Source organism: Anneissia japonica, unplaced genomic scaffold, assembly GCF_011630105.1.
Source record: "Anneissia japonica isolate Jap-2015-1 unplaced genomic scaffold, ASM1163010v1 scaffold287732_len518695_cov146, whole genome shotgun sequence".
Lineage (NCBI taxonomy): Eukaryota > Metazoa > Echinodermata > Crinoidea > Comatulida > Comatulidae > Anneissia > Anneissia japonica.
This window is the reverse complement of record NW_022755000.1, coordinates 106,806-123,127: the sequence shown is the minus strand read 5'-3', so window position 1 is coordinate 123,127 and position 16,322 is coordinate 106,806. Positions and strand designations below refer to the sequence as shown.

General features: G+C 31.9%; 1 protein-coding gene across 1 annotated transcript in view; it reads right to left on the bottom strand.

The window, feature by feature from the left end:
• Positions 1–312: 312 nt before the first annotated feature.
• Positions 313–16,322, bottom strand: part of LOC117123309 (anthrax toxin receptor 1-like) — a 20,034-nt gene continuing 4,024 nt past the window's right edge. Inside the window, exons 2-14 of the mRNA XM_033269194.1 lie at positions 9,916–9,993; positions 9,438–9,509; positions 8,615–8,770; positions 6,528–6,549; positions 6,122–6,274; positions 5,163–5,223; positions 4,788–4,886; positions 4,486–4,552; positions 3,802–3,883; positions 2,821–2,916; positions 1,099–1,218; positions 573–710; positions 313–399 (exon numbers count right to left, since the gene is read on the bottom strand). Coding sequence (XP_033125085.1) covers positions 313–399; positions 573–710; positions 1,099–1,218; positions 2,821–2,916; positions 3,802–3,883; positions 4,486–4,552; positions 4,788–4,886; positions 5,163–5,223; positions 6,122–6,274; positions 6,528–6,549; positions 8,615–8,770; positions 9,438–9,509; positions 9,916–9,993 — 1,231 coding nt within the window. The remainder of the gene's footprint in view (positions 400–572; positions 711–1,098; positions 1,219–2,820; positions 2,917–3,801; positions 3,884–4,485; positions 4,553–4,787; positions 4,887–5,162; positions 5,224–6,121; positions 6,275–6,527; positions 6,550–8,614; positions 8,771–9,437; positions 9,510–9,915; positions 9,994–16,322) is intronic.

Genomic DNA, 16,322 nt, shown 5'->3' with positions numbered 1-16,322 from the left:
CAATCGACTTTTTAATTTTACGCAATTTTTAAGTTAAACCAATATTAAAAATAAATTTGACTTTAGCAAAAAAGAGACTTAAGATGAATTTAAGCTGATTTCTAGTTTGATAAATCCGGCCCCAGTTCTTTATAACCTTGTCCACACTATCAGATATCATTTGAAAAATAAGGGTGATATGTCCATCTTTGGATGTAATATGGTATCATCATGCTCATATATGGGCACAACGTAGTGCTAACAGAACTTAAACAACTGTGCCACAAGCCTTTATTCTAAATCAACTACACTATGTTAGCCATAATTTGAACTTTATACCTTTTCACCTTGCTGCGGTCTCATTATGGAAACTCTGTCATAACACGACTTGATAGGCGCAAAGCAAGCTGCAAATGCACCCTATAATTAAAATAATATTGACAGAATTATCATCACATAATGTAAGTTTATAATATTTAATATTATAATTATTATAATAAAATAATAGTTATTAAATTAACTCTGATCAGATCTGATTGGATGGACTACCTTCATAAAAATGATAACTATAATTATATTAAACAACAGGTTACCTTGGTTTTGTCCCACATTGTTGGCTTATTACTACCACTACCAGGGTTTCCAGTCGATCTCTCGCCCAGAAGTTTAGCATCCTTTGTCTTTTCCAAATGGGATCCTGCCTCGGTACATCCCTTATCGCCCCATTTCACCTAAGTCAAAGTCAAACGCAACAATACATGTTGACAATATACTGCAGACAATAGAGCTAATAAACATAGAGAATACTGTATTTGAATTCCTTGTTTGTTCAAAGATTAAAAAAAAAATGAAAATCAGAACGATAATGTAATTTCTCGGCAGTTGACAGACACGGTTCCTCCATATTTTTTAAAAGATTTTCGAAGTAAAAACTCTGAGCAAAAACATCATTCTGTGTTATGCACAATAAATTAAGCCATTTAAAAAAATGAATCAAATCATAGAATTTTAATTTATATTGACCCTAAATCCAGTTGACGAATCTGTTCAATTTGTATTCATCAGTTGTAAAAAATAGCAAAGTATATAGTATAAAAATAAACGTTGAACATCACTAACCTGAACCGGTTTCATCCCACCAACTCCACCACCACCATAATACGAAGCGTCCACTGCTGGCCACTTGCCATTCGGCTTCTCGGGCGGTGGAGCTGCTTTCGTGGCAGCTTTTGTCACCACCTTCAAAGAAATGTTAGCGTAATATAAAAAAACATGGATCAAACATTATAAAAATAAAATTCTCAAAAGCTGTGTCAAACTGGCTATTCAACCATGAAGCCTCTGTGGTGTGGTCTAATGGTTATGACGCTCGCGAGAGGTCGCAGGTTCGGATCCCGTCGGAGACATTTTATTATGCAATTATTTATAGGACAACATTCGTTGAGAGCGATGTTACACGATCTAACACCATGTCCTCATATATAATTTTGTTGTTGTTTACGTTTAATTATATCATTAACACAGCAATATTGACAATTTGATAATAGAAATTAAATAGTAACTGAAAATAAGCAAAAACAAATAAAGTAAGCTTGGCTTAATGTAATTCATACTTAAATATTATCATGCTAAATCTGTAACATTTTTATTACCTACTATTACTATGTAAGTAACTACTGTTGCTGGTTACATGTATGTTTGTTTAATCATTATACCTCTTTTTTCAATATTGTTATGTGTTATTTAATTAAAGCCTCTGTGGTATGGTCTAATGGTTATGACGCTCGCGAGAGGTCGCAGGTTCGGATCCCGTCGGAGACATTTTATTATGCAATTATTTATAGGACAACATTCGTTGAGAGCGATGCTATACGATCTAACACCATGTCCTCATATATAATTTTTGTTGTTGTTTACGTTTAATTATATCATTAACACAGCAATATTGACAATTTGATAATAGAAATTAAATAGTAACTGAAAATAAGCAAAAACAAATAAAGTAAGCTTGGCTTAATGTAATTCATACTTAAATATTACCATGCTAAATCTGTAACATTTTTATTACCTACTATTACTATGTAAGTAACTACTGTTGCTGGTTACATGTATGTTTGTTTAATCATTATACCTCTTTTTTCAATATTGTTATGTGTTATTTAATTAGAAAATAAATACTGCAAAAATAAATACTGTAGTAACTAAAAATGAGAAAATGCAAATAAAGTAAACTTAATGGCTTAAAAATGTATGTAGTTCATATATTGCTTTTAATGTTTGTTGTTGTTACTTAAATATTACCATGCTAAATTTATAAAATTTGTATTACCTACTATTAACTGCTTTTGCTGTTTACATGTACGTTTGTTTAACTATTATACCTCCATGTTGTCAGTATTGTTATGTGTTATATTATAATTATTTGATAATAACAAAAATAGTGACTAAAAATGAGCAAATGCAAATAAAGTAAACCTAATGGCTTAATGTATATAATTCATATTTTTTGTATGTTTGTTGTTGTTACTTAAATTTGACCATTTAAATATGGTTGTTACTAGTGCAGTTGATTTAATAAAAATTCAATAAAAGATGATATAAATCTTGATGTATTCTTTGTATTTAAATTCGTGTTTTATAAGGGGAGGGAGGAAAATGTCCGGGGGGATTGTCCTAGGGGAAACAGTCCGGAGGAACGGTGCTTCACAGCAAACCTAATTTGAATATTATGAATAATAATGAAATTTTAGTAATAGTTGTGGGGTCTAAACCAAAATAATCACGTCATAAAGGTTTTACTTAACAATGACATCTTTTGGCAATTATTATGTAAACACTTACCACGCAACATACGATGTTCCAGAACCACCAAAGAAGCAGTAAAAGCAATAACAGAAAGAAGAGACTAACTCCAGCGATCACAGCGGTAAGGTCCGGCTAAAATCAAAAAGATAAAGAAGTTATAGGCCTTCATAAGCCTATGGATATTTTACGATATCTAACCCTGATAATAGTCGTTGATTATAAAATGCTGGGAAGAAACAGTTGTTATAGGCCTATTGTAAACAGGTTACCAAAATGACGATAATCTATGATACCGTGGATGATGATGATGATTGCGTTAATTTCGATCCTGCTGCTAGTGCTGATGATGATCATGACGACGACGACAATGATGATGATAATGATAGTTTCTGATCAGAGTAATCCAGTATTTTACATGATCAACATTTTTTCCTGTTTCTCATTTAATAATAGACATACCTACACGATGCTTCTAACGTTACGCCCAATGTTCTAGGGTTCAGCAGCATTAATTTTCCACAAACAGAATGATGAGTAAAATACTTCCTACGTCATGAAATCGGTACAGATATTATACGCGTATGCCATCTAAGTGGTACTGTATACGCATGTGTGGGATTAATTTGTTTTGTAGAAAGTCGCATCGTTATAGTATGAATTTTAATCCTGTAAGTACATTTTTGCGTTTGTTTTTATTAATGTCGTTGGATTTGACTGTCAATCATGTAACCTCAAACATTGGTAAACCTTAGTGCGATCAATTTGATAATCAGGTACTGTGGGGCCACTTACCTTCATTTAACACATATACAAATTACTGTAGCTTTTAAAATATTCAATTATGCTCTTGAAAAAATCGAGTTAAATGTGTTGGACATTACCTCCTAAATGTAGTAATAGTAATATTCTTTAAACACAAAAACAAACTTGCAAACATTATACATTAAATGTATGCAAAACCCTGTCGAGACTATAAGTTGTAAATTATGTCTCTCTACCTCTTCTTCTTGTTCTTACCTTCGTACAATCAATAGCAGTTAAGGTTACATTACTTGATATGTATGATTTTCCATTCACAGAAACTTGCATTACCACGAAGCTAAAGAGGAAATTATTAATAGTAACATTGAGACATAAGTTGTTTATACTATCCTTAATTTTCCGGATCTTGAACTATAACCTCATGACATGTTTAAGACGTATACGACATTCTGCGGGGGATTTTGAGTGTGAATTTTAATTTACATGAAATATAAACACCCAAGGGACATTATGTGTGAAAGATACCAATCAATCAGTACTGCTTCGAACATGCTGAATTAAAGATAAGTGTTTACTTGGGGGTAATCTCACCTTCAACTCATACAAATTGTAGGCTAATATATTGTAGAATAAATGCATACTCAAAACATATTTCCCATTAAAACTACCAAACAAATATCATAAAAAATTTATCAAACTTGAACACAGAAATTAGTGTATTCAAAACATGTTAAACCATGAAAAAAAAAATATTGAAACACTTCCAGTCACATTATTTTTTATCATTATCTTACATTAAAATCAACAAAATTGTTTTTATATGACATTTTTTTTTCTTTTTATTTTTTTATTTTCCGGGAACAATGCATGTTTAATAACATTCACGGCAATAGAGAAAGTAAACACTTGAACGAATGTATAATCAAATGTTTTTCTTACTTTCCCTCGGTGATTGGTGGAGCTTCACAGGTCATCCTTGTGTCAGTTAAGAAAGTTGGCACGACAGCTGCAGAAAATATATCATACTTGGTGTACATGTTTAATATTCGTAATAGGTACGTATTTATAATTATTATATTAATAATCAGTGGCGTATCAAGGGGTGCACGGGGGTCGCACGCCCCTTCAAAAATTACTCTCCCCCCAGTCTCCCCTCCCCACAAATCACGGTCAATTAGTTAATTAATCACCTAAATTCACCTAAAACAAAATGACAAAATAAAGATGGGCTATTATTCTACCTTGGTTATCTGTGTCGTTCAGTTTGAAGTTACAAATGACGTGCGACACGTTGTCTGTATTGGTGAACCCATTACCTTCTAAGTTAACCAGAAAAGGTACTGAAATAAAACGAGAAAATGTTGTTTTTAACTCTTTGGTAAATTCTTGAAGAAGCACTGTCTGAGGACTATTTTAACAGTATCAAAATAATGCAACAATGTATATATTATAAAATTATATTATTTTACAAATTACAAATCTGTATTGTTTTTCCGTTATTCCGTGTGTTTATTAAAGATCATTTATTTGTTATACTTGTCTCATGTTGAAATGAATAACAACAACAGCAATATTAATAATAATAATAATAATAATAATAATAATTGATAACTTACCATTTGAACAAACTTCATCTGGACTAGCGGATAAAATTTCAACGCATGACTTATTAACAATCTGTAAAAACCAACTTCTGAATTAAATATGACAAGCAACCAATAGCATTTTGGAACTCGTTTATCGGATTACATTTATGCGAGATTAAAATCAATAATACATTTCATAAGTGTTAACAATATTATAAATTAATTGTTCTTTGTGACTAGTGGAACTGTCTTGTTTATAGTTAGGCTTTTACATAAGACACAGTTAAACCATAGGCCTACTGTTACTAAGTTGTGAAAAATAATTTTCTAATTCTTGTAACTTCCAAATATTAACCTAGAAGAATCTGTACTTCTTGTTTTGTTCATCAATGATCATCAGAAAGAATTTTACTTTTATATTATATTAGATTATACTGGTAATATATATATCTAACCCTCCAGTTTACACTGTACAGTCATCATTGCATGATTTTTTTCCACAAGACGTTAGAAAATTGTTATAATGTTACAGTATATAAAACTATCTTCTATTTATAGCTCAACGGTTACTTCATGTTGTTGACACATTTTATGGAACAGACTTTTGACTATTCACTACACAATGTAGTGTTCATAATCCATAATTAATAACTATGTGACGACGTAAAATGATGTCTTTTGTAGTTTCCCAACTAAAGCCGGGCACTCACTGACGAATCAAATTGCGCTCCATTAAAGCGCTAGACCATGCGATTGTGGGTGGTCGTCTGAACGCATCGTCATTAAAAACGATCCGTTTTGCGCGCGTAGTCGCGTTGTGTTTTTTATAGAATCACGTCGGCCAACGTACCGGTATCTGATGTTAGATAAACTACACAACCCAACTCAATTAGGATGAAAAATCAAACATGAATAAGATATTTTTGATTATGTACTGTAATATTTATTATAATTATTTTTCTTTAAGATCATGAATGCTTGTTACTTACGACTCCAATGATGTCATCTAGATCAGCAAATGTATCGCCTCTGAAAACATGATCTTTATAAGGCTTATCGGCGATGTCGCGAAGATCACGCTCTTTACTATCACCAACACTGACTGCAATAACAGACGCACCGAATTTGCGCGCTTTATTAGCCTGGAAATACAGAAAATACACAATCGAATATTGTTAATGATTAGAAAAGTGATGAAAATTGTTACACAAATTCAGTTAGAAAGCAATGATTTAGTAAAAAAACAGACACTGCAGACGATTACAATATTTAAGCACAATCAACAACCAACAAGCAATTTTAGTGGAGAAAATTGACAGGATTATCCTGATCTCTAAAGTTCTGTGTCCACACTACCAAATTATAACGTGTATGGCAAATAATGCCCAGACGCACCGAATTTGCGCGCGTTATTAGCCTGGAAATACAGAAAATACACAATCAAATATTGTTAGTATTAGAAAAGTGATGAAAATTGTTACACAAATTCAGTTAGAAAGCAATGATTTAGTAAAAAACAGACACTGCAGACGATTACAATATTTAAGCACAATCAACAACCAACAAGCAATTTTAGTGGAGAAAATTGACAGGATTATCCTGATCTCTAAAGTTCTGTGTCCACACTACCAAATTATACCGTGTATGGCAAATAATGCCCACATTGGGTGTAATAAGTGACATCATCATGTCCAAATATGAGCACATCACACCTATTTGTCAAATAAAATTTGATAGTGTGGTGGACAGAGCTATATTATGCCTATAAAAGGTTTATGGTCTTTAGTTCAAATTTCTCAAAAATAAAATACCCGGTATATAATGAACCTAAATATCTTGGTTCTGCATCGGGTTTGAGAACAGGGTACGGTAGAATGCTATTAGCCAAGTTAAATACAAAATAAATAATCATGTAGAAAAAATTCAACTGAATAGAAGCCAATTTATCAAAGAAAGTTTCACCCATAAGCATTAAATAGAATATTTTGTAAATAGCATTCAGTTTTCCATATTTTTTGTGTTTGGTAATTGTTTGTACAAAGGTCCCTCATCACAATATGCAGTCTTTTAACGCCAACATAATGTCAATGGCTGCCGAATGTCTGAAATCAGACGCTACAAGTACCATTACCAGTAATTGATTCATTAGAGAGTGTACTAAATATTTATGTGAATATTTATTTCACTGACGCGTTACTAAAAATTTATTAGTGAAATGTTTAGGTCAACACAGTTCGGGTGCTCAATTAATTGAAACTAAAAATATTTTTGCTTATGCCACCGTTATTGTCAAGACACCCTCTCTGAAATCCTTTTAAAACAGCTTTAATGCTCAGATCGTCGGAGCGCCTGGGGCCACGCCCCTACCCCAGCTGGGCTCCGCCTCTGGACCCCCCCCCCTCAGCCAAATGGTGTAGTCACTCACGCATTTCAAACCTCTCAGGTTGGTAACTACAGTATGCTAGAGCAAAAAAATTAAGGGCCTGCTATTGGCAAATCCGTGGTGAATTAAGTTATAGGTTAGTTCTGTAGTAGGTAACAGGCGTTAAAACAAACCTATGAAAACTTTAATAAATGCTTTATATCTAAACTTTCTAATTTCGCCTCTTAATGTTATTGTCGCAGTACTTAAAGCAATAAATCAATGTTGCTATCAGAATTATCTTCTTCATTCTCATATACAACCTAACTCTAGAGTAACTTCGAAGAAGTCTCTGGCACAACGCTTGCTTGAAATTGGAGGTCCATCGGCCCCGAATGATCACATCGAGTTCTATATAAAGAACAGCAGCACCTAGGCCTATACAATTCAAGTGGGCAATAATAAATTAATTAAAGTACAGTATTTAATTCATATTCAAAAGAGATTATAAAGAGATAGAACCTCCACTAGGATGGAACACATACAAACACACTCAATATATGGTACAAACTTGCATTGAACTGTCTTCATAAAGCTTAAACGACGAAACTTCATATAAAATAAACTATTTCATCCGAACAATTTAAATTAAGTAACTGTTATCTTTTAAATAAACTCTCTTACGTCCAATCGGCTAAAGGGGTCCGGGAAGTACAAACAAAGGTACATGATTACAATCAAATATGAATTTAAGAAAACAAAAACAACATATCCAAAACAATTCTACGTTATATTAGGCCTATTGAAAAAAAAAATGTAAACTTTTTAAAAATTCGGCCAAATATATTTTGGCCGTGACTTTTCAAACGTTACGGCCAGGCAAATTTTTATACAGCCAGATTTGAGGAATCTGGCCGTCAAAAAGGCCAAATGGCAACCCTGGTAATAGATCGGATCATCATTAAAAACGATCCGTTGTGCGCGTCATCGCGTTGCGTTCTTTATAGAATCGCGTCGGCCGACGACCGTCGTGAGTGTACGGTACTTACAGTAGGCGTTATGTAGGCCTACATATGGTTTCTGAATTTAGGTGTGAAGGCGAGCAAAATCTCTGTGAAACCTGTCTAGAATATAAACTTGGGATGTGGCGCTGGCGATCCACCACTTACTGTGCTCTAGGATCTGACTGTTGGCGTTTCTAAGTCCAGTTTCCATATAAGTTCCTCCATCGGGTATTATTAATCGTAACTCTTGAAATCCTGTACTAATCTTCCGTCTAAAGAAAGTAAACATTTGAAAATATGATGTTGAAGACGTCGTTATGAGCATTGAAATTTATTCATTTATTTCATTTCAACAATATTTTAACTTAATATATGCACTATATGACACGACTGTAGCTTTATTATTCAAGTCGGTCTACTACATTGATAAAAGTAGGCCTAATGCAGTATTATTGACCTAGATTTCATAACCAACCGTGGTTCAGGTTCAGGGGTGGCACCAGGATTTGCCCGATGGAGGCTCAGAAATCCCCGGCGGAGGAGGTCGATATCCCCACGAGAGCGTACTTAGGCGTGGGGTCGGGCGTCGCTCTCAATTTCTTGGAAGTGGTCCAGGGTGACAATTTAGAGGTTTAAAAGCCTTATTGAATCTATTGTAAAGTCTATTATGTAAAATACATGTTTTTTTTCTTCTCGACAAATTGTGTTTTTTTTTTCCAGCTCATGACTGAGACGCTGCGCGTCTGCGTTGTACCTTTCCTATCATTCGACCCTAGGTCTACTCCTACTGTTATACTCTACTTTTGAGTCTTAGGAAGTCAGTTGCACCCACCAGATACAGAGAACCAAATAATGTGTTAATAAAATAACAGTTCCTGATATTCTCCATAGTGAGATGGATGGCTTTGAATTATAGAATTATAGGATAGAACTACTTACTTATCTCCAGTCAAAGGCATATTGGTCTGTGGCTCATCGGAGAATGTGATGAACGAAACCCTAAGCTTGGGACTGAAGTTTAAAAAGATATTATTTAAAATTTGTGGTTATGATTAAGATTGGCAAACACGACGGTATTATAAATATACCGTATTACCTTTATAATCGATCGCACTATCACATCACTAAATTATTCATCATCCTTTAAATCATTATCATCATCAATGATCATCATCTTTTGGCGTTATCATCATCAACAAAAACACCACTACCCATCATAACCATCATCAACATGTCAACATCACCACGACCATCATCCTTAAATAATTCATATCGTGAGTCATCAGTCATTTTCGTATTAATCGTTTTCTTTTCTTTTCTTTTTTTTTTTTTTAGTTACTATTCATTTTGGTAATGTCAGTTTCCTGTATACATGTTCAAATTATAGCGATAGATCAGGACGGAATGATAAACTTACTTTGTAAATTCATTGTAAATTTTTTCTACAAAATCAACTGTCTGTTGTTGGAAGTTGGTAACTGAAAGACTACCAGATCTACAAGCAAAAAACAAAACACACAAATTAATTATCAATGTAGAATATATAAATATAGGAAATACGTAATTTTCAAAAATAAATTCATTTTTGAGCAACGCTGCACTTTTAGAAATGACTATACATAGAAAGTGTACAAACACAATCTCAAGAAAAATGTATAAATCAATTTTAATTTTTAAAAATGCAAACAACAATGACCTTGCTAAAATGAATTGATGTAGCTTCTCGTATTTATAAGATTTAAGTGGAATTTAAAAGGCTTTTGAGAGGGAAGTGGGTCCTTATGATGATCTAGACAATCTCTGATTAATGTGTTCCAACAGATAACAAAATGCATCCACGGTTTATATCGGACATCTTCGATTAAAAAAGCTCACACAGATTTTGAATACAGTAATTTGATATCTAAAATACTTGAAAAAGATAGTTTAAATCTCAAAATATTTATAAAATATAATTTTTAATCAGTTTTATCTCCAAGCTGATTTAATTGCATTAGTAAGCGCAGTATAATACAATCAAATATCTGACAGTATATCGTACTCCATGGATAAAGAGAATTTACAATTTAATTTCTTTACTTGTTTGTATGTTATTATCATGCATCAGGGATTTCAGGAAAAACAAAAGTATGGTGCCAATCTGAATTGAATCCAGTATTCTCCAATTATCGTATTATTATTATCGTTATTATACTCCCACCAATTACAAGACCAATGGACAAGAATACTTATTTGTGGGGCAACTAAATAACATTAAAAAAAATATTATTCAATATTTCACGAAAATACATTACAAGGCAATGTCAAGCAATCGATGTACCACTGAAAACGTAATAAAATAACGAAATTACGGTAGCACTTGGTACAAAATGAACAAATTAACATTTTAATAATAAACCGTCTGTCAAAGAAAAATTCAATTTAAACCTTGAAAAGCTCATCAAAATGAATGAATTGTATTTTGATGTATTGGGTTCAATCTCGGTCGGAACAATATACTTTTTCTACAACGACTTTCTCCTTACAACTTATGCATTTCTACGTACTAAATTAATCATATACTTATACATAATACACTATAATATGCATTGTATATAGGCCCTATAACATATCATGATGTGAGTAATACACTGCTATCGCCGTTTGTAATGATGTGATTTAATAGTTAAGCGGTTATGGTAACCATCTTTTAGTCCCAGAAGTTTAATTCAGTCCTTACAAGTGTATGGTACTAACATGCACATCGTTTACTTCCATCTTTAAGCTGTAAAATAGCTCGCAAATTCGGTCAGAATTTACAAAAATATATCTAACGTAATTGATGATCTAATGGGCAACACTCGAAAACTAAACCAGCGCTTTAATCATATATCTTCTTCCTTCCTTTCATCCCTCATTTGACTCATCATTCTTAGAATGATCAAACTAGAAATCCTGAATCACGATTCCATATACATCAATTAGTTTCTTTTTCAATTCGACATACTTAATGATGATGATGATGATGATGATGATGATGATGATGATGATGATGATGATCAATATCATATATATGTTTAAGTAGCTTGAATTAAAATATAAAATAGTTTTTATCATTTTCAAAATATATAATACGTTCCTGTGTACATGTATTATAATATTAGATAGTTTTTATAATTTTCAAGAAAGCATTCTGTGACCAGTCTCTCTTTCTCACCTTCCCAGAAAAAGCTACACATTTTAATGAAAGCACACTCACAATGTTAAATTCATATGACAGCAACAGCAACATCAGAAACAAAGCCTTCAGCAATCGAGGAACAATAGCAATAACACCAGCAATGAGTTCATCAGCAAGAGCCACAAGAACAACAACTACATGATCAACAATATCAACAACAGCATTAGCAACAACATACAAACAGGAACACAATCATCAGCAACAATATCCACAGTAGCAACAGCAAGAACAGTACCACCATCAACAGGATCACCAGTAACAGCGCCAACAATAAGAACAGCAACACCACCCTGAAGATCATCAGCAGCAGAGCAACGTCTACATGATTATAAGCAACGATGTCAGCAACAGCAGCAACATGACCATCAACAATAGTCATATCACCAAAAACAGTGGTAGCAACAAAGGGATCAAAATCATCAGCAACAGTAGCATCAACACCAGCACCATTAACAACCGACCTTGATGACCTCTTAGGTGTTATGGATTTAGAAGTAAGAACAACAAAATGAAGTCAGAAAACATGATCACATCAACAAGATACACCAACACAACCAGCAACAGGATCATGCGTAAGAGGAACAACAATGTCCGCAGCAAGAATTATTATCAACAAACAGCAGCAACATCAGTAACATGATCTTAGCAACAGTAGAAATATAAATAGCAAACTCAGCAGCATGAATATAAGGGATATTAAATTTCCAGACCTTGAACACTTTACATTTTTTATGTTTCAATTTAGTCACTGTTACGAATTGGTATTGTTTACCGCATTTATTTTGTTTACTTTTTTATATAGGTATATATAAAATAGTATCTAATTTTAATCTAATCAGAATCGGATATTTCTTTATTCATATTTAAGAATTGCATGTTGAAGCCAAATAAATTTAACCAAAGGCTATGGTATAGTTGAACTCTCCATTAGCACCAATTCATAAAAGTCAGTTTGAAGGAATGTGAAGATGATAACAAATCAGAATATGCCAATTTTAGGCTGGAAGTAGGAATATATGGTTTGGTATAAACACTTACAGGTATTGCGACTGTGATTGTGGTGGTGAATGAAGTGACAAATGTGACAATAACTAAAGTGCAAACATGGACGAACAGTGAATGATAATGCTCTAAAACATATTGAAAGTGACAGATGTGATAATGACTCAGCTGCTAACATGGACCGACCAGAGAATGTTAATGCTCTAAAACATTCAACTATTTGTCTACTGAACATTATGCCTTATGCCAACACTAGTATCCCCTTCTTTTTAAAATCTATTAAAATTTCAGATAGAATTATACGTTACGTCATAATTGAGTTACATTACCAGACATTTTAATATAATTTATGCCAGTTTTCATGCTAATTCCACACTCCATTACCATGCAATATAATATCAACATGTTTATAAACGTCATGCACAAGAGATATAAAAAAAACTGTATAATCATAAAACAATATAAATATATTATAATATAGTCATATATACATATACATATATATATATATATATATATATATAATAATATAAATATATTATAATATATATACAAACAATATATATATTATAAGATAGTCATATATACATATATATACATACATATATATACATATACATACATACATATATATATACATATATATATACATATATATATATATATATAAGCCCTAGTATTTAAATTAAATGCAAAAGTGTCTCATCATCAATACATATGTATATTAATAATATAAATGTACACAACAATATTTCAAGAGTTGCGCTTAAGAGAAATAGGCTATATAGTTCCTTATTTCACTTTCATGAAAAAGTGTCACATCATCATAGCTCATCAACGAAAAAAACCTTTATTTCAGTTGTATGGTAGGATAATTTTCGTTGATAAGCTAAATGCTTGATACAATTATTACATAGCCTATTCCTTTCAAAAGTTATGATTACCTTTAAAATTATCATCCTTCTATCATCATGCCACATAGTACTAGAATAGAATTAATTATATAAAATATGAATTAAATTCAGCCAAGTTAGTGTTACAAAATTGCTTTTGATGTGCACTTTCTCAATCGTGTCAGAGGTCACATGCAGATGACATTATAATCTAGCAATTCTCTGCCCAACAAGTGCTTCATTGACAGTGAATTATCTCCCATTAACTATTCCTGCAAATATAATTCGTCGCTCGTGAAATGAAGTTAGATTTTAGTATAGGCCTATATTTATACCTGCCTGATTATACTACATAACTTTGTACTTTTTATTAAAAACTATCTATCAGTAATTTTTTCAGGTTCAAAACATATTTAATATACGGTATTAGCCTATTCTATTCATCTTTTCATTATTGTTATTTTTGTAAGCATATTATTCATTGTTATAACACTATTGTGTTAATATTCTATTATTATTATTATCATCATCCTCATAATAATTATCTTTTTAAAATGGATTGCTTATACAGTATTTTTATATGTATATTAAAATGATTATAATCAATATTAGTTGTGAACGCTTAAAACAAAAAAATTACCATGCCACAGAAGAAATTATTTTTACTGTTACAGTATTATCAATACCATTCAATTCAATTCACTCGAACTTATATTTTAAAATTTCAAGTCCATATACTAAGAGTACCTAACTACAACACTTAATTATATATTCAGTATTGTATAAATTTATTTTAGCGTGTCTAAAGAGTAAATGTACATTAGCTTCAAATTGAATGAGCTCCCTGCCAAGAGGTTTTGAACATATGCTGTTAATGTGTGGACCTCTCGCGAATGTGTGTGTGGCTGCGATGATGTTCATACGAAGTGACGAATATTGGGCAAATAACCTTGTAACAAATTAAACTTGTGTATAAATGTGCGCACAAGATATGTTATTACTCGTAAATTAAATTAGACCAACATTGACAACGTGACTTTTTAAATAAGGTATCGCCTACAATTAGCGGATTCACTTTTTGCCGAGGGGGTGGTGAGTGGCCCTTTGGCAATCAAGAAAAATGGTTCAATGGAACAAGACCTATGGTTCTAAGGGGCGAGACTTATGTCCTTCGGAAGGAGAGTTAGTGGATTTATTAGTCTGTTCCCTTATAATAATAATGGGGGTGGGGTAGTGATTGCTATTTTCCCCACAAAGCTCGGAGAAAGCAGAGGGGAGCGAATGCCATTTTTCTACCATCCGGATCTGCCACTGACAATAAATTAAAGGGTAAATTTTTACATTTCAAACTCAACTGAAATGAATGTTAAAAAAAAAAAATAATTTAATTCACAATTTTCACAAAAGAGACTTTTGCTTTTTGGCAAAATCTTTAATCGTTTACTCAGGTAATCGTATCGATAGTTTTGATAACAAGGTTTCACATCCGAATTCGAGCAAATAATCTTGCAAAATATCATTAAAAATAAAGAGCAGGAATGTTCTAGTTATTGTGGAAATGTGGCAGTTTTTTGGGCTGCCTAAAGAGTAATCGTGATCTCGAAACCAAGCTTGTTTCATTGTTTGTGTCCTTGATAAAAACATTTTAGCGTTTGTCTGTCTCCATCCAGCACTCGAGTAAAAATTGGTACACGGTAGGAGATAATGTTCGGGATGGAACTTGTGCGCAGTGCTGAACTGGCTCCCCATGGAGCGGGGGAAGTTGCACATTGCGTACGAAATTATTGGTACCGGCCCGTGTAAGGTTAGTAACGTTTATTAATGCATTAATAAATTAATCTTGTTAATATAATATAATATGAAAGTGGAACAATGAAGTATCAAAACGTCACGTCAAGTAGTTGTAATTTTGGTTCATTTAAAATGATTCATATCATTCTTCCTTACAAATACCTTTTTTGTTGTAAATTAAAGTCTTAAAAATGATAAAGTTATACTGGTGATAATGACAATAGTAATAAGGATTATAATAATAATAATAATAATAATAATAATAATAATAATAATAATAATAATAATAATAATTATTATTATTATTATTATCATTATTATCATTATTATTATGTTAATAAGGATGATGATAATAATAATAATAATAATAATAATAATAATAATAATAATAATAATAATAATAATATAATAATAATGTCAATTATGATGATGGATGACGATGATGATAAAAATGATGATTATGACAAAGATGATGATGATAATAAAATACCTTAAACTGAATAAAGCAGTTTCTTAGTATACACATGTGAACAGCATTGTGTACAGGTACCTAGCACATACACACATGTAATATCTAGTATGCTTGAACAAATGCAGTTTCCATTAACATAATTCTATCTAAAGATTAAGTGTGAACGGTTAACAGAAGTATGTGTCCGATCATAATAAAATGTCAACAAGCATTTTACATATGAAATTTACTGAAAATCTGAATTGTACGTTTCAAAAAGGTGATTAATGTAGCTTAGGCAGGTATATAAATACTAATAGTCTATATAGAGACTAACAGTAAAAATAATGACAGGCGCCTATATATATATATATATATATATATATAATATATAATATACATATATATACTGTATATATACATTTAAATATATATATATACTGTATATATAAATATTTTTATATATA